Here is a 26,660-nt window from a genome sequence, read left to right on the forward strand (position 1 = left end):
AAGACAAAAAATGCCTCTTGACATGAAAGCTCAAAGCCCTTTGTCCTGAATGAAGACTTGTGCCGTGGCGGAAATCTTATTGACTGTTAGAGAGCACTGACACTGGAGACTCCTTCCATAAATGCTAAATAAACGTCTTTTCTTATTTCCTTATAATGACATGCCCCCAAGCATTTTATTCCTTATGGAATTCACAATTCTAGCTTTTATTATGTTATTTATTACTATATTATACCACAACACAGATGAATTCTTGAATCAGAAGGTGTGCATTGACTTTCTACAACAGCAGCTCAGACAGTAGTTCTGGCTGTAACATAAATGACAGTTTTATATTGAAGCACTTGTTTTAATAAGTTTAATAAGTACATAGGGACTTGTATGATGGACACACTATGTAACCTAAAGCTAACAGCAAACGGATTTCAAAAACGCTGTTGTCGTTTTACAAAGAAAAATGCAGAATCTTTGATATGGTGAAATTTCCTGTTAGGAAAGGTTTATTTAACATTAATGCTTTGTAAAGGTCAGTAAGTTTCCTGTCACTGGAGAGAGAGTCTTCAGGACAGATGTGTTTGCACTTTCCGGCTTCTTAGTCACATTACTGCATTTTTTTTTTTTTCTAACCGCATTAACTGCAAGAAAGAGGAAAAGGAGAGGCTGGTTAAGAAATGACTGTTTATAGCTACTACAACATAAGCGATAACAAGAACCAACTTGTCTCATGGACGTTCCACAACATTAACATAACTATAAACAGTTAAAAAGCATGATATGTCAGTGTAGAGGTATTGAAAGAGTCCATTCAATAACAAGATAATGCAGAACCCAAATTTCAATAACAATAAACAGGCCAAGATCACAATGATGTTAGAGCTAATGGATAGATCTAGAGAATAATTAGAAAGCCAGGTAGGGGGAAACACAAAGATTTCAACAGTTTCAGAATCCAAAGAGTAATCCAAAGGCAGGCAAGCAAAAAGGCAAGGAACGGTCATGCACAGAACAGGTGGAGAGTAAACAATGGCTGAGAATGTACACAAGCGGTAACAATCATGAGCATGTGCTTTATATAGTGCTTGAGCAGGAAGTGACTGTTATGTTGATAACTGAGGACGCGTTCTTAGAACGCAGTGCAGGGTGCTCTCTGGTGGAGTCGTGGGGAATTGTATTGGATGGATGTGACATTCGTTCTTTAATAAATTTCCACTTGTAATTGTTGGCAAATCACCGTAGTGTAAGCAGAATAAAGCACTTCAAACCGTGGTATCAGAGCACACTGTATCACACAGCTTGGATTATTTTTCTATAACAGCACGGTATGTCTTGTGTTATTCCTTACTTACACTATATAGACAGACAGCTGAGGGCTGAAAGTGCAGCATGTCGCTCTGCAGGTTCTATAGTAAAACTAATAAAACTGGGCCACTGGAACACCGCTGCTCTACCAAAGGAAGAGAAAGAGTTTTCATGTTCCATCTGTGCAAAACATCACAAGACCAAAATGGGGTTAGCTGAGAAGTGAAATATAAAATTTAAAAAAGTAGAAAAAAAGCATTCATGATGGACACAGATGGATTACCTACCCAGATTGTCGGTGTTAGTACGTAAGGTTTGCATTTCTTCGAACCTGATGCTGCAGCTCAGAACACAGCCAGAGTCACATGGAGCCTCATTTGACATGACGGCTTATTCTGATATCCCTTTCAACCATTTTGCACCGCTGCCTTCCCATATTTTACCTTTCTCTCCTGGCGATCTAAGCCTAAGTCTCCTTTCCAAGAACTGTTCACCAGTTGTCAGGCACAAATGTGACATTTGATTTGATATGTGTTACTTAAGCCAAGAATCATCAGCATGCTCACAGGAAGATGGAGTCAAACTCACAACCTCTTGCATCATAGCTAAGGTCTGGCTTATATCGGGGATATCAAATGTTAGAGGTGTATTATTCGAGACAATCTGACAATGTCACTATACCTTCCAGTGCTTTCTGGAACATTCCTGCTTTGTCTACTCATGACTGGGACGTTGGGACTTGGTTATCTTGGTTCATCTACAATATACACCGATCAGCCATAACATTAAAACCACTGACAGGTGAAGTGAATAACACTGATTATCTCATGACAGTGGCACCTGTGAATGGGTGGGATATTTTAGGCAGCAAGTGGACAGTCAGTTCTCGAAGCTGATGTGTTGGAAGCAGGAAAAATGGGCAAGCATAATAATCTGAGCCAAATTGTGATAGCTAGATGACTGGGTAAGAGCATCTCCAAAACGGCAGGTCTTGTACCATGTACCTACACATTGTTATAGACCAGGTACACCCCTTCATGGCAACGGTATTCCCTAATGGCAGTGGCCTCTTTCAGCAGGATAATGCGCCCTGCCACACTGCAAAAATTGTTCAAGAATGGTTTGAGCATGACAAAGAGTTCAAGGTGTTGACTTGACCTCCAAATTCCCCAGATCTCAATCTGATCAAGCATCTGTGGGATGTGCTGGGCAAACAAGTCCAATCCAATCAATGGAGGCCCCCCTCGTAACTTACAGGACTTAAAGGATCTGCTGCTAACGTCTTGGTCCCGGATACCACAGTACATGTTAAGACTCTTGTAGAGTCCATGTCTCAACGGGTCAGAGCTGTTTTGGTGGCACAACGGGGCCCTATACAACATTAGGCAGGTAGTTTTAATGTTATGGCTGATCGGTGTACATTTATTGAGTTGTTAAATTCAAATAAAGATTTATGAGAAGTTGACTCCTAAATTACTCAGCATGGCATTATTAAAATGAATCATTTGCTAAGCTGTCTAAACCACAGAGATATACAGCCTTTATTGCTACATGCTGTTGAATTCTGTTAGTCGCATGGTGTTGATTATTTTCCCGTAACAACATGTCCCATCATGTTTTATTCCTTACATACCTATGCAAGTTTGATACAATGAGATGAATTTCTTCAAATATTTCTGCTTGTTAGAAAGATATGGCACCCATGGAGTGGAGACTCAGCAATGACAGTTTGGCAGTGCTGGGATTTGAACTCATGGCCTTTTGATCAATGTAACATGAGAAACAGCACTGCCAGGCTCTCACTGCTGGGTATTTATTACAGATGGTATTGCTTTTCACTTGTGACATGACGACAATGTGTGACACTGAAAAGCGAAACCTTCGCTGCGTTGCTCTTACATCTCTTGATCTATTCAGTGAAAAGCAATCAGCAGAGTATTGCACTTTTATGAATGAAATGCTGACTTCCTGTCAGAAGTGAATGAAATTCCGTCATGCACTGTAGTTTACTTTCATCACTGCGTTGCAGATGTGCGACACTGAAATACAATCACTGCATTTCAATACAGTCACAGCCCTAAGTCATAGTCGGGGTGGGGGCGGGGGGGGTGTATTGTAATTGGAGAAGGGGAGGAGAGCAATGAAAGCATCACTTTCCATGAGCAATTCCTTTTAGTTCCTTATAGTCTCATTGTTTCTGGCCTAGCTTGCTATCAAGATTCGATTTATTATTATCAGAAATAATGATAGGTGTAACTCTGGTGACGAGTAGGTTGTTTGCTTTTGTTGTAGCTTTGGAGGCAGAAAATTGAGAGAAAGTTGAGTTGCTTGTGTGACTTGACAGTGGGCAGCCACAGTTGTGAAGCGGGACGTCACGTTGCTTCCTGGTTATTATCGCAATAATAGACATGTTGCAATATTGGCAATAAACTATTTTACATTCAGCATCACTCACGAACAAGGCAAATTTTTCACTGACACTCTGTTTCCTCCATGATTGTTTTTCTCCCTTGCTCGCACAAATGTGCAAATTGATTGGTTTGGAAATTAACGACAACAACAACAGCGACAACAACTTTGTCACTCTGTGCTTTTATGAAAAGATTTTTTTTCAACGTTGGAAGCTCTGCTGTGAAAAAAGAAAAAGAAGGCTGCAGCCCTTTTTAAAAACAGCCACATTCCACTTGTCTTGCTTCCTGTAGAATTCGATGTAAAACATGTGCTGGCACTTGAGAAAAAAAAAAAAAACGTCTATGAAAGCAGCCTTCGTGGAAGGTCTTGAATGCGCTTCTTACTGCAATCATATCCTGGTGTTTCATTCATCCTGGGTCTTGGGTTGCTAGTGTTTTCGATTTTAACCTTGTTCACTTGTTAAGGGCCACCTCTTATTTCTCTCTATTCGAAGTTTTCATTCACAGCAGACACTTGGCGGGTCAAATCCGAACAAAACTGTATATAAAGCAGATTACCTATCTTGGCAATGTGATTATCTTGCAGCATGGGATCCTGGGCCACTCTCGGGTTTTTAGGCAATTGTAATTATCAAACTGCTTATGGGTTAGTGCTTGTATAATAAAATCCAGCTCTCTTCTTAGACAGCTATTAGAAAAGGCATTAAAGTCTAATGGAGATGGCACAGATGGATGATTGTATAAAAGGGTGGGAGTAAATGTCTATTGAGATTGAATTATTTTTTTTTTAAGCTGTATGCCTGGCTGTAGATATTTAGACCTTTATAGCTGTAGCTGTAAACGGATCACTTATTGTGCTGATGATGAAGATGAAGATGAGCATGTAGATATAATCGCTTAACATTTTATATTTATATTAATGTGCTTGTTCTAATAAGTTATCGTTTCTATAGTAACAAATAACACATGCAAATGCTCCATATAAATTAATTTAAAAAGCGTGTATAATTGTTTTATGTAAGGAGATGTTTGATTAAGAATTATGGAAGGAGTCTCCAGGGTCTAGGAATAAAACATTTCGGAATGTGCTCATATAGGAAAATAATCCACTTTCCTATAGCAGCATGCCTAGATGGGTTTTATAACTTAAGAGGTGACATCAAGGTTGCAAATCATATTTTATCCCTCATATTTATCTCTAATTATTCCCTTTTCATCTCTGCATCCCCTTTATTTTTCTTATTTCTCTCTCTCTCTTGCTTTTGTTTTCATTCTCAAGCAAAGTACATCGGCTGCTATGTAGACAACACTCACAAGAGGGCACTCAGAGGCATCTCCTTCTTCGACTACAAAAAGATGACTGTCTTCCGCTGTCAGGACAACTGTGCTGAAAGGTTTTGACATTTCAACTCTTCAACTTCCACAAAACACACACACATTTAATGCATTTTGAGCTTTTGTTTCATGCTTGTTCACTTAATGTATGGTTAATAAGTCCTAGCTAGAGTTCTCTATATGTGAAAAAGCACTGAGATTATTTTTAGTCACATGTTATTGATTAATTTTGGATAAGAACTGACAAAGTGAAGTGTATATGACTCATATTTATATATTAAAGGCTGGACATGTTTCTAGATATTGTAGATTTATGCATAAACACACATGCAGTGAATGCACATTTCCATCACAGTCAAATCTCCACATCAGAACTAAATGTTCAGTATTAGGTCATTGATTTATCATATGGTTTCAAGTATTAGCTATTAGACAAACTGGAACTAGATGTTTTGTCTTTCTTTATTTCTGTTCCACTTTCTGTTCTCAGCGGTTTCATTTAACACAATAGTTTGCACAAAAGGCATGTGTGAAAGAGCACCACTTGGCTAAATGTTGCTTAGGGGGAAACTATCCATCCATCCATCAATCCATCCATCCATTTTCTGTACCGTTTTATACTACATAGGGTCGCGGGGGAGCCTGGAGCCTATCCCAGGAGACTCGGGGCACGAGGCGGGGTTTGTGAAGCCATCACAGGGCACAATCGCACACACACTTACACACCCATTCTTTTTGGACAATTTGGAACAGTCAATCAGGGGCGACTAATAAGAGAGAGAGAGAGAAAGAAAGAAAGAAAGAAAGAGTAAGCTGCAGAAACTTCATATCGCCACTAAGAGAGCTTTGTCCTGAGTTTCTGTGTTACATTTCTGTTTGTAAACTAATTTTTGGTGTTAGACATATATTTTTTAAAGGATGAGCCGTAATACAAATGATGTTCTACATCTGATATTAAATCACACACGCACACTTTTCCTTTTGCAAGCATGCACCCGTGGCCGAACGCACACGTCGGATTACACCAAATATTCGGCATAAGGTCATCTGACTTTTCCAAGGTATCTGATAGCAATTACAGGATTTGAAGTAACTAATTTACACATATACTTTATTTACACAGACAAGCACACACACACACACACACACGCACATACACATAGATTTCTTCAAATGACTATTCAAACCAAGTGTGAAAACGCCTACAACTGTACACTGGCGTCAGTTGAGGGGTGGTGGTCCAGACCACTAAGTACAGACCACTAAGCTGAGTGCAGCTGAGTGCAAACTAAAGTGCAGACTCAGCGAAGCATTTCAGTATTTCAACAGAACACACCTAGTATTTGGAAAATACACTGTACCAGAGACAATAAATGTATGAAAAAAAACAGGCTGCACTGCAGTGACTCCAGTTTTCTAAGCATGACCCAGCGTGACTCCTTTTAGCAAATCCTCGCTTATGTAAATGCATTTGTGTAAATGACTTAGTTGAAGGCACCTTGTCAGACTAGACATTGGCTGCAGGGTTAGAGAGGTCAGAAAGGGAAGCATTTTTACAGATTGTTATTTTATTTACCCTCTCTGGTCTGATCAGTGAACTGACAGCATGACTTATTTAAAAAAAAAAAAAAGAAAAAAAGAAAAACTGTTTAAAAGATGATTGGATAGAGACATGACATTTATTCTCCAGTTCAAGTATGTATCTCCTCTGTTTAGAGTCCTTGACCCTAGTCCAAATTGGTAACGTGACGCGTCACTACGAAACAAAACATAACCAGTTCAAATTGTCTTATGTATAGCCATGAACCAGTCATTAAGTGTTAAATGTAACTGCTGTCGATGTCCAGCCATGTTAGTTGCTTATAAAGGGTTAAAAATTTAAATTAAAAATTTTAAAAATTGCTTAAAAAATTAACTGGACCTTTTTGTTGATCTATACTATTCCTTTGCCATGTTTTGATGTTTATTTTTTTACATTTTTCACATTTACAGTATATGTACAATCCTGTCAGTTTATACAGACTTGGACAAATTTGTTGGTACCCTTCCATGAAAAAAGAAGAACCCACAATTTTCTCTGAAACAACTTGAAACTGACAAAAGTAATTGGCATCCATCATTGTTTATGCCATATTTAATAAAAATCAGACTTTGCTTTTGATTTTTGATTCAACAGAATATTTTAAATGATAAAACTAATGAAAACGGCATGGACAAAAATGATGGGACCCTTAACCTAATATTTTGTTGCACAACCTTTAGAGTATCTGTAGCTTTCAATGAGACTTCTGCACCTGGCAACACGTAGTTTGTCCCACTCTTCCTGAGCAAACTGCTCCAGCTGTCTCAGGTTTGAAGTGTGCCTTCTCCAGACTGCATGTTTCAGCTCCACAGATTCCATAGATGTTCGATAGGATTCAGATCAGGGCTCATAGAAGGCCGCTTCAGAATAGTCCATTGTTTTGTTCTTAGCCATTCTTGGATGTTTTTACTGTGGGTTTTGGGTCTTTATCATGTTGGAGGACTCATGACCTGAGACTGAGAGCTTTCTGACACTGGGCAGTATGTTTCACTCCAGAATGCTTTGATAGTCTTGAGATTTCCTTGTGCTCTGCACAGATTCAAGGCACCCCGTGCCAGATGCAGCAAAGTAGACGCAAAACATAACCGAGCCTCCTCCATGTTTCAGAGTAGGTGTGGTGTTCTTTTCTTTGAAAGCTTCATTTTTTTGTCTGTGAACATAGAGCTGTTGTGACTTGCCAAAGCTCTAGTTTTGTCTCATCTAAACAAAGGACATTCTCCCAGAAGCATTGTGGCTTGTCAAAATAAAATTCCAGTCTGCCTTTTTTATGTTCTTTCAACAGTAGAGTCCTCCTGGGTCTTCTTCTATTGAGCCCACTGTCTCTCAAAAAGTGACGGATGGTGCAATCAGACACTGATGTACCTTGGAGTTCAGCTTGTATCTCTTTGGACGTTTTCCTTGGCTCTTTGTCTACCTTTTGCACTATCCTTCTGTTCAATCTGGGGATGATTTTCTTCCTCCAACCCTAACCCTAGGTTGGCTACAGTCCCCTGGACCTTAAACTTAATAATATTTGTAACTGTAGTCAGAGGAACATCAAGCTGCTTGGAGATGGTCTTATAGCCTATGCCTTTAACATGCTTGTCTATAATTTTCTTTCTGATCTCCTCAGACAACAGTCTCCTTTGCTTTCTCTGGTCCATGTTGAATGTGGTACACAGATGATACCAAACAGCAGAGTGATTACTTTTCTCCATTTAAATAGGCTGAATGACTGATTACAAGATTGAAGACATGTGTCATACTAATTAAAGAAAACAATTAGCTTGAAATATGGCTATAATCTGAATATTTATAATCTTTTCTAGGGGTACCAACAAATCTGTCCAGGCCATTTTAGAGTATCTTTATAGAATAAGCAATAATTTATCTCTTTTCACACATTCTTTGCTTTACTCTATGACATACCAAAGGCATGCAGGTATACATGAGACAATTGCTTTTAATTTCATTACTTTTCAGGAGGAATGAAGCATTGTTTCAATGCACTGTATGGGTACCAACAATTTTGTCCACATCTGTAGTTCTTTACTATTTATCTATTTCGATCTAATGCATCTAAAAGCTCTACATTGTATATTGTAGCAGTTCACTTGTTCGGAATTTGCAAATAGGAAAACTTGCATTCACTTACACAAGGTTGGTGGAAATAGCCGTAAAATGATATCTCAGACCTTATATTCTGTATGTCTGCTCAGAAATATTTTCGCAATGTGTGCAACGTTTTGCTGGCATTGTACCGCAGCCATTACACTTGCAAAATCGTGTCAGCAAGTTTAGCACAATGAAAACATCCGCCTCTCTGTTTGTGGTAATAGACAGGAAAAGAATAAATAGCTGCCCTTACTGACTGCCACACTGCCAGCACTTCATCAAAATAGCACAAGCACAAGATTTTTTTTTTCCTAAGTCATACTGACTTTTTGAAATGTTTTGGTATATATTCATAAATATTTTAGTCTTGGATTTTAATAAGGGATATTACAGACTTAGAGAATGTATCCTAGATTGTACTATAGATATTAGCAGCTTATTCTTTAGCATCATATAAAAGACCAAGTGCACTTTATATATATATATATATATATATATATATATATATATATATATATATATATATATATATATATATATATGAGAGAGAGAGAGCAGTAAAAGTAATAAAACTATATGCAAATATAGTTATACTGTATATAAATTGATGATTGAACAAATGAAACAATAATGAATTTATAATGAATTAAATCCTGTCTCAATTAGTGAGTCATATCATTTGACTCAGCTCACCCATAACAGTCAGCACTTTCGGCTCCTAAACTGCTCATTGCCTTGTTTTTTTTTTTTTTTCAAACTCAGACTTTGCTATATTTTGACCTGTGACTGTTCTTTCTTGCTTTCTTAAACTTTATTACTTTTGCACTGCACTTTATAAAAACATATATATTTTTTTTTAAAAAAGCAAGCATTACGAATATGCTTTGAGCATCCCTGCATTAATGTTACTGTGCTGCTGTGTCTGTGCTTCATTTCCATTTATCTTGAAAACTTCTGCTAATGCACGTGACTACATGCAGAACATCTTCACCAAGCAGCAGTGCAGCGGATCCTCCGTGTCACACTGCCTCAAACACACAACTGAGAGTTGAAAACCAGTCATTGCACAATCATCCACTCTAACTGAACAGCACATTTTGAATAAACTATGCTGCAAGAATAATGATTTTTTTTTAAAAAGTGAGTTGACTCTCAGCATTCCACTAAAAGAGTCACCTCATTTGTAATCAGCTTGGAGAGATTTTGTGTGATATCATCATCATGAAAGTGAACAAGGCCCTATTGTTTTCTAAAGGATTATTATTGTTTTTTAAAATTATTATTAGGGCCCAAGCACTGAAAGTGCACACTTTATTATTGTTATTATTGTTATTATTATTATTATTATTATTAATTTTATTTGGGGGGGGGGGGTACATAAACTTGGTGCATATATCATACATACTTGTACGTATATGTAGCAAACTCAGTAGACACACTGTTCTCATCTACCCGAGCAACTATCGCACTGACCATCATTAGCTGCGCCCAACAGGAAGTCGGCCATTTTGGATTCCGTGAAAAGTGCACGCGGTGAACTTTTAAATACACCTTCTAGGGGTTCACGTGATTGTCTCAGTTTCACCTACGGTCACCAAACTCGGTACATATACTGTTCTCATCAAGCCGGACAACTTTCAAAAACTCCATTAACTCCGCCCAACAGGAAGTACGTCATTTTGGATTTAATGTGGGTTTTTTAAAAGCAATCTTTTTTTTTTTTTTTTGAAAAGACATCTACTATATAGCTATAATTGCACTTAATCTTTGCATAGCTGTTACATTGTAATTCAAATCAGAATCAAATCACAAACTAGGAGAAAGGCACATAAACAGAGCTCTGTTGCACCCCCTTAAATGCATGTGCCCACTACACATTACTTCACTACATTTAATTAATGGCTAATAAGGATGACAGAATATATCTCTTATATTCTTTATGCGTTATCTCCCCAAATATTAGCTGTGTGTTTGGACATGGAAAGCTTTAGACCTGGGCTTAACCTAACACATCAGCGCAAAACAAGTTACTCTACAGCACTCGCTTCACTATGCATTATTTTCATACATCCAACAGGTGGCGATGGCACCGTAGTGCTTGGGCCCGTTATCGCTGCTTGTGGCTATATTTATTACTATTATTATTAGTAGTAGTAGTGGTAGTAGTTGTATGTAAATGTGCGACAGCTGTAGGCAGCTGGCGTCTCAACTTGTTCCCTCCAATTTAAGGGGCTATTTGTATGCTGGCCTGGAGTTCGGAGCGGAGTGTTACTGCGGCCACAGGATTCAGGCGGCGAACGTGTCAGACAACGAGTGTAACATGCAGTGTAAGGGTGAGAAGAGCAAGCTGTGTGGAGGAGCCAACCGCCTGTCCATCTACAGACTGGAATTGAGCCAGGAGTCAGCACGGAGATGTGAGCAATGACGCACACACACACACACATATACTTTTAGGCAAGCAAGCTGGTGTATGCATGGATGTATATATACAGTGTCATGTAATGCAAGTGGAGACGGATGCAATTGCAGTATAAAGCATTTAACGAGAGGCAGGCAGACAAATCCAAAACTGAAGATCAAACATGTAACGAAAAACAGGCACACAGTCAGGCGATCAGCAAACAGGCGTAACTATGCAAAACAAACACGAGAATCAAGAACCAGGCGTCAAAGTCAAAAACCCGAGTCAAAAACTATACACACACATGCATGCATATACTACACCCACGTCTGTGTATGCCGTATTAGGGAGAGATTTTATTGTGTGTGTTGCATTAGGAAGAGATATTGTTGTGTGTGTTGCATTAGGAAGAGATATTGTTGTGTGTGTTGTGCTAGGAAGAGATATTGTTGTGTGTGTTGCATTAGGAAGAGATATTGTTGTGTGTGTTGTGTTAGGAAGAGATATTTTTGTGTGTGTTGCATTAGGAAGAGATATTGTTGTGTGTGTTGTGCTAGGAAGAGATGTTGTTGTGTGTGTTGCGTTAGGAAGAGATATTGTTGTGTGCGTTGCGTTAGGAAGAGATATTGTTGTGTGCATTGTGTTAGGATGAGATATTGTTGTGTGTGTTGTGTTAGGAAGAGATATCGTTGTGTGTGTTGTGTTAGGAAGAGATATTGTTGTGTGTGTTGTGCTAGGAAGAGATATTGTTGTGTGTGTTGTGTTAGGAAGAGATATTGTTGTGTGTGTTGTGTTAGGAAGAGATATTGTTGTGTGTGTTGTGTTAGGAAGAGACAATGTTGGGTGTGTTGTGTTAGGAAGAGGAAGAGTGTTGTGTTGAAGCAATAAGAGAACAAAATAACACCATCACATGAACAGAAAACTACATACATAATGTGTTTGATGCACAATTAAGGAAGATGATGCACTGTTAAAAAGGAACAGAAACCATAATACACATTAGGTAGCAAAACAGGCCAACCAGCACACCCAGAAGCTCAGGTACACAGCGTATTCGACCGTTGTCTTTGTGGCCACTGTACAACCCACTCGATACAGCAATTACACTCGCTAGAAGTGTGTAGGGAGCGCAGCAGAGCAACTTGGCAAGCAGGATGGAGTTACAATCAAACTTGGCAGAACAGAACGAAGCAGCAAGCAAGCAAGCAAGCAAAGTCAGCAAAGCACCAGCACACTTCATGTTGAATGTTGAAGTTGAAGAAGGAGCCAAACGGCCATGTCAAGGCTGCGTGAACACTATGGAGCGTGCACAATGGCCGCATTCAAGGTACGAGTGCATCTAAGATCGAAGCACTGCAAAATAGATGCCTTAGAGGCACAGACATTGCCATTTGTGTTAGGTTCATTTACAAATAAAGTTGATGTTGCTATCTTCATTCCTGTTTCCTCAGATTGAGAAGAAGAAATACAACTCAATATCTCATCTCTTGTGACACATTTCTTGCTAGTTATTGAGTAAACACACTTCTCATGTGACAGATTGTGTGTGTGTGTGTGTGTGTGCACACGCAACTAGTTTGGTAGCTGTTTCCTCTGAAGGTCCTGGGGCCCATTTTAAAGTGTTTCATGTTAAAGGAATTTTTCTGTTTCTGACCTTTCTATGTTATTCACTCTCTCTGTGACATTTGAGCTGAACTCTACAAGCATCAATCATTTTAATCACTTTAATCAGTCAAATCAGCTTAATCCAGCAATTATGCTATTTCAGTTTTAAGTAAGGAATAAGACAAAGTGTGTAACTGTTATACTGATATGATGTCCTTTTTTTTTGTAAGAAGACTTTTTTTTACATTCTTAGGAGGAGTCTCTAGTGTCAGCACTTTGTAATAATCAGAGGTAAAGCTGTAACTTTAAGTTCCACATTTTACAACATTAAATGTAACTATAAATAGATTAAAAAAAAAGCACAATATGTCATTCATTAATGAATAAAAAGCTGCAATTGTTGACAGATTGCTGTTGTATAACAGGAATAAAACACTTTGGGGCATGCTGTTATAGGAAAATAATCAACAACGGTATAGTGTCATGCCCCCTGACGTGAAGCGGAGTTACTGTTACCATGCCAAAGTTGATTATTTTGCAATAACAGCATGTGCCAAAGTGTTTTATTCCTCTTATTTTTCCATTATTATTGAAACAAACTCGCAGTGGACCGATTGTATATGTGTTTGTGAATGTGTTTCAGATGGGAGTGCCATCTTTAAAGGCTGTTTCAGGAGACCGGACAATGTCACACTAGCGCTTCCTGCTGCTGCTGTAATTCAGAACATGTCCGTGGAGAAATGTGTAGACATGTGCACAGAGAAGGTGTGTGTGTGTGTGTGTGTGTGTGTGTGTGTGTGTGTGTTCTCACACCGGAAAATTTGCTTGGTTGTGTGTATATGGGTGTAATATTTCTAGTGGGTTTTTTTTGTGCCGAATATGTAATAACTGGAAATCGATTAAACGGAAAAAACACACTAAAAATAGGTTTTTGAGGCAGAGCCACTGTGGGCATGTGGAGTACATATTTATAAGCTGTTGTCTTAGGTCACTAAAAAAGGAAGCGCTCACATCTTTCCTCTGGTAAACATTGAGGTGCAGCATCAACGTCTTCACTCAAGCTGAAAAGTATGACCTCTTAAACTAGAAGTAAAAGTAGGAGAAAGAGTCAGGAAAGAAAAAAGATGTCTGCCTCAAATCACACACTGATTTTACTCACTGATGGTAATTTAGTTCTGCTTCCACCTAGGAATGTGGGAAAACATTATGTGACAAATACAGCAGATGCAGGAACACAGCAGACTCTGGGTGAGATTGCACGTGAGCTTTAGTTACAGATGCTTTAGATACTACAAAAAAAAAATCAGAAAGAAGATTGGACCAATAAGGCTTTCCAGCTGCTCTACACTTCATCTCCTGTTCCTACACACAGTTTAGCTCAGAGAGAGAGAGAGAGAGAGAGAGAGAGAGAGAGAGAGATTGAGAGATAGCTTTTTAATATTGCAGGAAGCTTGGTGTTACATGTGCCACATACAGCAATCAGCTTATCCCATACCCCGACCACATCCACATACACTTTTTTTTACACAGATACAGAAACAACCTGAACAGGATAAAGTGGTTACTGAAGATGGTTGAGTAATATCCTTTTTTAACACATGAGAGGAAGTTCAGGGTAAGAGCTTCTAAAAGTAAAGATGACTTGCTAAAAGGCCAGGCTGGTAAATGACACGGTACCTCAAAGATCTTAAAGATTCAGAATATTTTACCCTAAGTGGTTCATTTTAGACCTAGGATTAGAGTTACCCTTTGATGTAATTCTTATCCCTACAAGCATAGGAATATCTGATCTGAAAAAACAAAACTAAACACTTTTCCTTGTGGGGACCAGCCAAATGCCCCCATATCCTCCACCAACTAGAGAACTAGAGATGGCATGATATTACTTCTTCTTTTCTAATATTAATACTCATACTGAAACTTATGAGCCGGAACCCGTACTCATCCAAATTCTGAAATAGTTTTTCTTTAAAAATGAGTTGTTTTTTTTAAAACTCTAATCCTAGGTCTAAAATGAACCACCTAGGGTAAAATGTTCTGAATCTTTTTGCTCTTTTTTGAGGTACTGTGGCCTATAACAGCTGAGTGTTTTACTTTCTGTAACTCTTATAAGCTCTTACATGAACCTTCTCCCATGTGTAAAAAAAAAAAAAAAAAAAAAAAAAAAAAAATTGAACATCAGGATATTACTCAATCTTCAATAACCTCTTTCTCTTGACCAGGTTCTTTCTCTATCTAGGTAAAAGGAAGTGTACTTGAGAGCATTTTATGTTTGGGTTTAAGTGTGGATCCTAAATGTGAAAGTAAAATTAAAAGTAAAATCCCCAGTTTTGAAATAACACTTTTAGTATTTATGAGTCCATCCATTAACTCTGTAAGTGTTACTGGGGTTTTTGCTGTGATCATTTCAGGTATATTTAAGAGGAAAGATCAAAAATAAGCAGTCGATCAGCAGACGTGGGAAGTAACAAAGTACTATTATTTTGTTACTGTACTTAAGTCAGGATTTTAAGCATCTATACTTAAAAAAACATTTTTTCCTTCACTGAATAATACAGACTTTTACTTACAACATTTCTCTACTCTACTCACACATAAGGTGACTTTTAAGCTTCAGACAGCTTCAAGGAGTGAATCTAAATTCCTAACAAATCTCAACTTTAACTGATGTGACCATTACCCAATACTGTATTCTACTGCATCTGAAAACTTTTTTTTTTTTTTTTGTGCAAAACTGGAAGATCAAAAAGGAGAAATCAAAAAGGATTTCTCTTGGTTTCTGAGGTTACGTTTGAGGTTTTATGTGTGGTGAGATCCTCAGTATGAGAGAAATGCAAAATCCCCAGTTTTGAAATAACACTTACGGTCATGGGAAATAGAAAGTATACCCACCTTCTATTCTGTTTTTATGTATCAGGGCCTAAATAACAATTGTGTGGTCCTCACCAATTTCTAAAAATAAATAAATAACCTCAGATGACAAAAAAAAAACACAACAGATTTCAATATGTAGTCATATGTAGTAAACCAGCATTCAGAAACGAGGTGGGAAAAAATAAGTACACCCTAGAATTGTTATTATATATATTATAAATTATAAATATTTATATATCTTTATTGCTGTTTGAAGTTAGTATTTAGGTGTAGGCATAGCGTTAATTAGCTGCAGAAATAATTATGTCTGTGGACGGTCCTCACAAGTAAGAGAAATGTGTTTGTTTGTGTGTGTGTTCGTGCAGGAGTTTTCTCTGGCTGCTTTGGCTGGGATTAAATGCCACTGTGGTTTCCCAACCACCCTCTTCACACTGCACGAGCCTGAGGAAGAGGATCTGTGCCTTAATCGCTGTGCAGCCGAGGACTTCGAGAGCTGTGGAAATGACGAATACTTTGTAGTTTACCAAACACAAGTGCAAGGTAATGGCAATGTTCTTGGACAGCAATGCTTTAATTCGCAAGCCAAGGAAAGAAGCGCACCATCTATTTTGCCATCTAACACACTACTTTCATTTTCTGCACATGTTTCCAAGAGTTATGGCTGTCATCGTTCAAGCATTTTAACACTGTGATTTGTAGTGTAGGTGTCTATTCACAAAATCCTGGTTCAAGATGCATGTCCATTGTTATGGCTTTTTCTTGTATTACATTTACTTTTTTGTCCTTGGGCTTTGGAAAGGTGCTATAGAAGCACGTGCTGTAGGGAAAAAAAATCAACGTGCTGGTGTGATGCAGCCTGACGCAAAGCAAAGTCAGTGGCGTTTATCTTTAGGACTTTTTGCAGTCACTGTTTTTAAGACTAATGCAGTAAGCTCAGCTAATTTGTATGCTGATTACTTCAGCATGAGCTTCAATAACTTCTGATGTTAATACTCTAATTATGTGTCTGTGTTATTTTTAATGCACAGGCATAGGTCGAGCATGGTGCACAAGAATGTAGACATGCAGTAAGACAAACTAGAAAAATCACATGAGATTAAAACCAAACTATGAAAAGAGTAACATTTTTTTTCTGTGTATATGTATATAGTGTGTGTCTAACCAGTATATGGGCTGATTGGCCACTTTGATGATGAAGAGAGTTTAGATCACCATGGTGACGCAGTGTTATTAAGACATATGATGACTTAGTTTTTGAGGAGGTTTATTTCACGTTTTGGCATCTTTCACTTCCCTGTGAATGGATAATGACGTTATAGCACTAAACACATGATTTTCACCACCAACTAAATTCCCTCTAAATGTCCTGAAAAATGCTACCCATGCAGATTCATCTTTAACCCATTTATGTTTTTGTTCTCGTGTAGGCTTTAACATTGTGACGTGGCTGATAGCATGTGCATTTACTAACTTAATGTGAATGTAAAGTGAATACAGAGCTCTCTATAAGTACTGAGACAGTGGTAAAGATCATTTTACTGCTACATACTCCAGCTTATCCAGGTGGAATTATTGGATCAAGTGTTCCAGGCATTTCTTCTCAGTCATATATGTGGTATTTATTGGTGTGGTCCGTCACACTGATCCACACAGATACCCTAATAAGCCCTAATAAGAAAGATAATAATGAAGCAACCTCAAAATACACAATACCAACCAGATAATGAGACAATTAACTAGCAGTGACAGCTGGTCACGATAATGAAAATTCTACTATCTACATTAGTATCAGTAACTCAGCATTGCTATTATGAAACCATAATGGTTGAACCTTATTGCACAGCATCTCATCATAAACATAAAACTATTATGCGTACACACAAGAACACACTCACTGAATTGCTGTATTTTTAAGTCAACCACACAAAGCTTAAAGTTGTGTTCTCTGTCCCTCCTTGTAATTTGTATTTTGATTGGAGAATCTTTGCTTAGTCTATTTATTTCTGGTTTCTCCTGCAAAGGCATTTTGAAACAACAGTGATTGAGAAAGTAAATCATTTTGTTCATGTATTCCAGCCTCTAATATATTTCATGTGCACCTTCTCCAAATTCTCTTAGCTATATTAGCCATGTAGTCACTGTACAATCTGCAAAATACACATGACTTGAATGAGCAGCTACATTTGAATTATTATTTGGCATAACAATTCCTTTTATTTGCATCTGTCTCTTTTATTTTATTCCTCCCTAGACAATCGATGTATGGACCGGCGGTTCCTGCCCACACGTTCAAAAAAGCTGACGGCTTTAGCAAGCTTCCCTGGAGCTGGAAATACTTGGGCTCGCCACCTCATTGAGTTGGCCACTGGATATTATACAGGGAGTTATTACTTTGATGGTTCACTCTACAATAAGGGTGAGTATGGACAGCATTTTTAACTGTTGGTGTATACATTATCGTGGTTAACTACAACTTTTCTGGTTTCTTTGTCTTTAGATTTTATGTTACTTAATTAAATAATTTGATTAGTTGATTGATTGATTGATTGATTATCAGTTAATTATAATATTGAAAATTTAATACCTTAGTGGACATAGCATTAATGGAAATAGACACCCAAAAAGCCTTCCTTATACAAAATATGTGTCATTTTCACAGAGACAGAATATAAACATTAAAATGTCTGACTATGCAGGTTTTAAAGGAGAGAGGGACCACTGGCGCAGCGGCAGGACAATTTGCATAAAGACACACGAGAGCGGGAGGAAAGAAATCGAGTCCTTCGACTCCAGCATCCTGATGATCCGCAACCCCTACAAGGCCCTCATGGCTGAATTCAACCGCAAGTATGGCGGCCATATCGGATTCGCTTCTCAGGCCCACTGGAAAGGAAAAGGTGAGACTGAATATACAGAGGGGATGCTAGGGACTGTTCAGGCCCCAGGCAGGGAAATCAAAGGGGACCTCTTGGCAATTTCTTCCTCTTCAATGGTTTTATAAAATATTAATATAATGACTAAACTGTAGGATAGCTGTCTGAAAGTGTTAGCATTATATTCTGCATGCTAAATGTAGCGCTAGGTCAAGCTTCCCAAGTAGAGAACCATCGTTATATCAGGTAGGCTACAACAGAACACCTTTATTAAAGTGTTGGCTTTTATACTTTGTAAGACTAAGCTTTGAGCAAAATGATAAATTCTACTAAGAAACAAAATAATTAAAAATACATGCTCCAAACCGAGCGCCAACTCCTCGCTAGCTGCTTTCTTAATTATTTAATTATTACATGATCTACATCACTTACCAGAGTTTTGCTTCCTCTTTTCATCTTCTTCTTGTTTTTTCTTTTCCAGACAAGTTCTCTTCCTTTTGAAAAACAAAAAATAAACTTGCACAAGTTCCACATGTGTATGGGATGGGGGTCCCTTTAGTGTGGTTCCTGTTATAGCATTGTACATTACCCATCGGTGGATTTTGGGCGATTTCTGCACTTTGAGAGTTTCGTGGACTTAGTGTCGGCTTTTAGGGCACCCCTCAAAACTCAACAAAACATGTTATATCTGCTATTTGTAATTTGTCTGAGGCAACGATATAATAAATAAGTTTTGAAGAGTAGATTAACACTAATACTGATGTAATTTTGTTATGATATCATTTTAAACATTACTTGACTAGTTTCACTTCTTATCATTTCCGATGAGTGGTGGGATGTGACTCTTTGATTTTTTAACGCCTCGTCCAAGGCGGATTGTGTAGAATCCATCAGCAGAGATGAAAACAGACTAATCCGAAACGGCAGGTAGAAAACACAATCAGGAAACGAAAGCAAAGTCCGAAAAACCAGGAAGTCAATCAGCGAGAAAATACAATACAAATTCGCAAGGCAAAGGCAGAAATCCGAATAAACAAACCAGGGTCATACACATGAAGAAAACAGCAAACAAGGCAAAAGAAAACGCTCAGTAATGTCCCGAAAACAATACTTCCCGTCCTCGTGTGGTGAACGCGCTGCTTAAATGTCCCTGAAAACCCCGGAAGTGTTTCTCAAGGGTGGCGTCAAAACTCAGGCGAGGGTTCCCTTTGGCGGGCAGGTGCCGGTGGTGACGTTACAGAGCCCCCCCCTCTAGGAACACCTCCTGGTGTTCTACGACGTGGACGGCCCCGGGGTCGAGGAGCGGGCCGATTGGGGTGGAAGTGATGGAAATCCTCTACTAAAGAGGGGTCCAGGATGTCATCCACATTTACCCAGGAACGTTCCTCAGGTCCGTACCCCTCTCAGTCCTCCCAGTCTGGGCGCTTTCCCAGAGCTCCTGGCTGTGGCGGACCCAGTCATCTACGGCAGGAACGTCAGAAGGTTCTCCTGACCAGGGAAACAGAGGAGGGTGATACCCCAGAATACACTGGAATGGAGTGAGTCCTGTGGATGAGTGGATGAGGGAGTTTTGGGCATACTCTGCCCACGGGAGAAACTCACTCCAGCGCTGTTGTTCCCGACTGCAGTAGGAGTGGAGGTACCTGCCAATTTCCTGGTTTAAACGCTCGGTCTGTCCATTAGACTGTGGGTGGTATCCAGAACTGAGGCTTACGTTGACCCCTAAATGGGTGCAAAAGGCTCTCCAGACTCTGGACGTGAACTGCGGGCCCCGATCGGACACGATATCTTCAGGAAGGCCATAGGTATGAAAAATGTGGTGAAATACTGTCGTCGCTGTTTCCATGGCTGTGGGTAGGCCTTTGAGAGGGACCAGTCGGCAGGCCTTAGAGAACCTGTCGATGGCTACTAGGATCGTGGTGTATCCTGCCAAACTAGGGAGGTCAGTAACAAAATCTATGGCCATGTGAGACCAGGGACGCCTGGGAATGGGCAGGGGTTCTAACAAACCCATGGGGAGCTGGCGGCTGGTTCGAGACTGCGCACAGGTGCTGCAGGTTCCCACGTTCTCCTCTACATCTTGTGCCAGTGCGGGCCACCAAAATTGGTTGCTAATCAGGGCTGTGGTGCGCCGGATACCGGGGTGGCCGGAGCTGGGCACCTCGTGCACCCATTGCATTACTCTCGGACATAGGGAGGTAGGTACGAAGAGTTTTGTGGGTGGGCAGGCTGATGGTGGGGGTTCGTTGACCTGGGCCCCCTGGATCTCCTCCATGATGTCCCACCTGATCGGTGCGAGTACTGTGGTGGGTGGTAGTATCAGCTCCGGGCTGCTAGGCGTGCTTATGGGGTCGTGACGCCAGGATAGTGCATCAGCCTTGCCGTTCTTAGTGCCTGGTCGATATGTGACCGAGAACCGGAACCGGGTGAAGAATAGTGCCCATCGAGCCTGTCTTGGGTTCAGTCTCTTAGCGTTGCATAGATATTCCAAGTTACGGTGGTCCGTCAATACTAAGAATGGGTGGCATGCTCCTTCCAGCCAATGCCGCCATTCCACCAATGCCTCCTTAATAGAAAGGAGCTCCCGATTGCCAACATCATAATTAACTTCAGCTGGGGTTAGTTTAGGATGAACTTTCCATGGGTTTCCCTGGCGTTGTGATAGTATGGCCCCGATCCCGCAGCTGGAGGCATCCACCTCAATGATGAAGGGCAGGCTGGGGTCTGAGTGCCTCAAGATCGGTGCTGTAGTAAAACTTGACTTTAGCTGGTTGAAGGCGGATCGGGCCTGTTCATTCCAATGTAGGCGTCGTGGTTTACCTCGCGGGAGTGACGTCATAGGGTTAGCGATGCTGCTGTAGTTTCTTATTAATCGCCGGTAAAACTTTGCGAACCCCAGGAACCTCTGTAATTCTTTGATCGTGGTAGGTTCGGGCCAGTCCGCGACAGCCTTGACTTTGCTGGCGTCCATCTCTACCCCCTTCTTCGAGATGACGTAACCCAGAAAGGTGATAGAGTCTCGGTGGAATTCGCATTTTGCGGCCTTGAGGTATAACTGGTGTTTCAGCAGCCGGGTGAGGACTGTTCTAACATGGTGGATGTGTTCGTCATAGGTGGACGAGTAGATAAGAATGTCGTCGATATAGGCGATGACGTAGTGATGGAGTACATCCCTGAAGATCTCGTTAATGAATGACTGAAATACTGCTGGCGCGTTGGTTAGTCCATATGGCATCACTAGATATTCATAGTGCCCCCTGGTGGTGTGGAACGCCGTCTTCCACTCGTCCCCCTCTTTGATCCTTATTAAATTGTACGCGCTGCGCAGGTCCAATTTTGTGAATATCCGAGCCTCCCTGAGCTGTTAGTACCAGTGGGAGAGGGTAGGGGTATTGGACCGTTAACGCATTCAGTCCCCTGTAATCGATGCATGGCCGCAGACCCCCGCCTTTTTTTTCAACGAAGAAGAATCCTGCTGCAGAGAAGTGGAGGGTCGGATGTAGCCCATGGCTAGGGCTTCTTTGACATATTCCTCCATTGCCTTGGTCTTGGGGAGAGAAAGGGGGTAAACCTTACTCTTAGGGGGTATCGCGTTGGGTAGCAGCTCAAATTGCGCAGTCCCATGGGCGGTGGGGGGGGAGCTGTCTGGCTCTCTCTTCACTGAACACCTCTCGTAGATCCTGGTATTCATGTGGTATGGAGATGTTTGTTGGTGTGTCAGGACTTTCAATGGAGGTCGCGAGACATGGCAGTGACTGGACCCTGCGAAGACCCCTGCAGTGGGGTGACCAGCTAACTAATTCCCCCTCCTTCCAGGACACGATGGGGTTATGGAGTTGCAGCCAGGGAAAACCCAGGATGATGGGATTCCAAGGAGTGGGGATGATGTAAAATGCTGTCTCCTCATAGTGAAGTAGGCCAAACTGTCTCCCCCGATGGGACGATTGTCGACGGCCGTCACTCGCAAGGGGGGTTCGCATGGCAGTGTGGGGAGGTGAAGGTCCTCTGCGAGCTGTTGGTCAATAAAGTTGACGGCCGCCCCGGAATCCACTAGCGCTGGAACCACAATAGTACCCTGAGTGTAGTGCAAAGTCACTTTCAGTGTCATACAGGAAGATACGAAATCGCTTCTCACCTTGGAGGTAGATGGTTTCTCGGGACAGTTGCTAACCTGGTGGCCAGCTCCCCCGCAGTAGAAGCAGAGGTTTCAGCGTACCCGACGTTGACGCTCGTCCTGAGAGACTCTGGTGCCACCCAGCTGCATAGGCTCCGGCCCCTCCTCCCGTGGTCTACTGTGGTCCTCCCGAACCGGGATTCATAGTGTGGGTGAGACACGCGTCTTTGTTGGCGGAGGAGGTTGTCCAGACGAATCGCCTTGGTAATATATTCGGACAGTGTGACGTCCGTGCTGTGGCAGGCCAACTCGGCCTGTAAAGCCGGCCGTAATCCCTCCCAAAATACCGCTAGCAGGGCAGGATCATTCCACCCACTTTGGGCCGCTAGGGTACGAAATTTTACGGCGTAATCAGCCACCGGTTCGGTGCCTTGACGCAACTCCAAAAGTTGAACAGCCATGTCACGCCCCCCTGCTGGGTATTCAAAAACATCACGGATTAGCCCAGAGAAGTAAGCAAAGGAGGTTTTTACCTGGGGGTCGGTGTCCCAGACGGCCGAGGCCCAGTCCAGTGCTCTCCCCGTGAGCAGAGACAGGAGGAAGGCACACTTGGTGTTCTCCTCTCGGTATGCCAGGGGTTGAAAAGCGAAAAAATTCGTGCATTGCCGTAGAAATCCGCGGAGTGTTCCGCGGAACAGTCGAATTTTTCTGGGAGCGCCATCCGGGCCGATTCGCCGTGCATCAGCGCGGTGATAGTAGTGGGACTCGCCGCTGCTTGCTGGAGCTGTTCGAGGGCGGCCTGTAGTGCCGCAAGTTGCTCCTGATACGCACAAATGATGGCGCCTTGGCGGGCCACCACCACCTGCAAATTTGTGCGCTCTGCTGGATCCAAAGACAGCGAAGTATTCTGTAACGCCTCGTCCGAGGCGGATTGTGTAGGATCCATCAGCAGAGATGAAAACAGACTAATCCGAAACGGCAGGTAGAAAACACAATCAGGAAACAAGAGCAAAGTCTGAAAAACCAGGAAGTCAATCAGCGAGAAAATACAATACAAAATCGCAAGGCAAAGGCAGAAATCCGAATAAACAAACCAGGGTCATACACATGAAGAAAACAGTAAACAAGGCAAAAGAAAACGCTCAGTAATGTCCCGAAAACAATACTTTGCGTCCTCGTGTGGTGAACGCGCTGCTTAAATGTCCCTGAAAACCCCGGAAGTGTTTCTCAACGGTGGCGTCAAAACTCAGGCGAGGGTTCCCTCTGGCGGGCAGGTGCCGGTGGTTACATTACAGATTTACTCTGAGTGTGTGATTCACACCTATGCACCTATGAGTGCATAGGTATTTTATTTGCTCGTATTTTATTTGCTTGTGTTTTATTTATTGATTTTAGTTCAGCATTTAATACAGTGCAGACACATCTGCTTTTAGAGAAGCTGCATAGCATGGGTGTCAGTGCTCTTTTAATCAAACAGTTTTACTCTTTTTTAAGTAATACAACTCAGCAGGTTAGGGTCAATGGGACACTTTCTGAGTGCCACAAGGCTGTGTTTCATCACCTGTGCTTTTTGCTTTGTACATGAATGACTGCAGGAGCACATATATTAATAATTATATCATGAAATATGCTGATGACACTGTCATTTTGAGTCTCTTACACAAAGACATGGACCTATCATCCTACCACAGTGAAATAGATACTTTCATTCAGTGGTGTGACAAGAACTGTCTTGTGTTAAATGTAAAAAAAGACACAAGAAATGGTCCTTGACCCAAGAAGTGTATCTGAACATAAGCCTGTGATTATTAAAGACACAGTGATACAGCAAGTGAAATCTTACAGATACCTGGGGTTTTATATGGACAGTGTTCTTCAGTGTTCAGTGTTGGAAGACACACATTGACAGTCTGTGCACACGACTACAACGGAGGCTTTATTTTTTAAGAAGGCTCAGACTGTATGGGGTGGGGAGCAACATCTTGCTTGTTTTTTACAGAGCTACGCTTGAAAGTCTTATTCGCTACGGAATCACAGTCTGGTTTGGAAACTTGTCTGTTCAACTGAAAAATAAATTGGCTCATATCCACAAAATAGCCATGAAAATCATAGGAATAAAACAATATGAGCCCATACAGACTTTATATGAACAGGCAGTGATGAGAAGAGCAATAAGTGTAAGTATCAGTACTGATTCCGAACATCCTCTCTGTAGCGAATACAAGCCGCTGCCATCGAGAAAGAGACTGAGAATGCCAATGTGTAAAACTAACAGACTGAAGCTTTCATTTGTTCCTGCCTCGATAAAACTGCTGAATTTTACCAAGAACAATGTATGTTCTTAATTGTTTTATTTAATTTGTTTTATTTATTTATTAACCCAGCCCTCTGAAATATATTCCACAATTCACATGTTCAGCAGGAGTTGCATCATTTGAATTTCCTGAAGATTATGTGTTAGCTCTCTTATTCTTTTTTAATTACTATTTTACAGTTCACCTAAATATTGATTGAAAATACACTATTAATCAAAAATTCATTAGAACTGCAGTATTTTTTTTTTTCTTTAATATGCCGTAACATATTTTGTGTTTTTTTTTTTTTTTTTTTCATTTTTCAATATATTTTACTTGACAAATAGATGCCAAAATTTTATTTTTATATGCATGTTGATGGGGTCAGGAATTGGTAATGACGTCTTCAGCAGTGTGTTTCTTATGTTTTGATGTATCCAGTAACTATAATTGCATGGTAAATTAACTTTATTAACTTTCTGCTAAGGAAAAAAAATGTGTCCTCTCTTTCTTTTTTCTTTATTTTCAGTTATGTTGTGAAATATCAAGAATGAGGTCACTGGCATGGCCACATTGCAATGTGACCCTGTTACACAAATTATGGATTTATATAAATTAAAAATATAAAAATTGAAAATTAAAAATATAAACATTAATAGCATGAATGCTAGTTAATCACGTTTTGTGTATTTGCTAATTCTGTTCAAAAAAAAAAAAACTCAGTTAAGGGGAAAGTTTAAAGTGAAGGGCTAAAGGCTAGAATCACCAGTATGATTAATAGTGCTGTTTTGGATCATTTCCCATTTCTGCAGGTTCTTTTTCCTGACGTTATTAAGCATATTTAATTTCCCTTCCTGTCTCATTGTCAGAGTGGTGTGTCAGAGTAGTTCCTACTACTCAGCTACATCACTCCAGTTCATAAAGGTTCTCAACTAAAGATGTGTGTGAGACTCTTTAAATAATCCTACCCCACGCACAGTTATTATATTTAAAGCCTAACAAATTTAGTTGGTTCTGTTTCCCAAAATATAAAAGAACTAGTAGCCTAAGTTACTAAGGATGAATGAATGAACACTGCATGTTCATGTTATTTAATGTGGACTTTCTTTGTCCAGCAAACTTAAGACCAAAAGTATGTGGACACGTGACCATTACAACCAAATGAGCTTGTTGAACATCCCATTCCAAAACCATTGGCATTAATATGGAGTTGGTCCCCTCTTTGCTATTATAGTAACCTTCACTCTTCTGGGAAGACTTTCCACTAGATTTTGGAGTGTGGCTGTTGGGGGTTTGTGTTCATTCAGCCACAAGAGCATTAGTGAGGTCAAGCAGTGATGTTGGATGAGGAGGTCTGGGGTTCAGTCAGCGTTCCAGTTCATCCCAAAGGTGTTCAGTGGGGTTGAGGTCAGGGCTCTGTGCAGGACACTTGAGTTCACTTCAACCTTGGCAAACCATATCTTCATGGAGATCACTTTGTGCACAGGGGCATTGTCATGCTAGAACGGGTTTGGGCCTTTTAGTTCCACTGAAGGGAAATTGTAATGCTACAGCATACAAAGACCTTCTAGACAATTGTGTGCTTCCATCTGTGATCCACAATCTTTTGGCAATCTCATTCCTCACACTTTTTTGTCAGACCCCAGTCTTCACTACAAAAATCAACATCTTAGCAAGTGAAAATATCTTGAATATAGTGAAATTTTAGTTCTGTTGGAAAGTGGAGAACCTGGAGGAGAACACATTAAACTCTACATAGACAGTTACCCGAGATCAGT

At 40.5% G+C, this 26,660-nt stretch overlaps 1 protein-coding gene across 1 annotated transcript in view; it reads left to right on the forward strand.

Annotated features, from left to right (window-relative positions):
- wscd2 (WSC domain containing 2) overlaps positions 1–26,660 on the forward strand; it is a 74,225-nt gene that overhangs the window by 43,595 nt on the left and 3,970 nt on the right. The window contains exons 3-8 of the mRNA XM_026939907.3: positions 4,990–5,104; positions 10,951–11,135; positions 13,371–13,492; positions 15,967–16,141; positions 17,853–18,017; positions 18,298–18,498. Of these exons, the coding sequence (XP_026795708.1) occupies positions 4,990–5,104; positions 10,951–11,135; positions 13,371–13,492; positions 15,967–16,141; positions 17,853–18,017; positions 18,298–18,498 (963 nt within the window). The remainder of the gene's footprint in view (positions 1–4,989; positions 5,105–10,950; positions 11,136–13,370; positions 13,493–15,966; positions 16,142–17,852; positions 18,018–18,297; positions 18,499–26,660) is intronic.

The sequence above is a fragment of the Pangasianodon hypophthalmus genome, chromosome 24 (assembly GCF_027358585.1).
Source record: "Pangasianodon hypophthalmus isolate fPanHyp1 chromosome 24, fPanHyp1.pri, whole genome shotgun sequence".
Taxonomy (NCBI): domain Eukaryota; kingdom Metazoa; phylum Chordata; class Actinopteri; order Siluriformes; family Pangasiidae; genus Pangasianodon; species Pangasianodon hypophthalmus.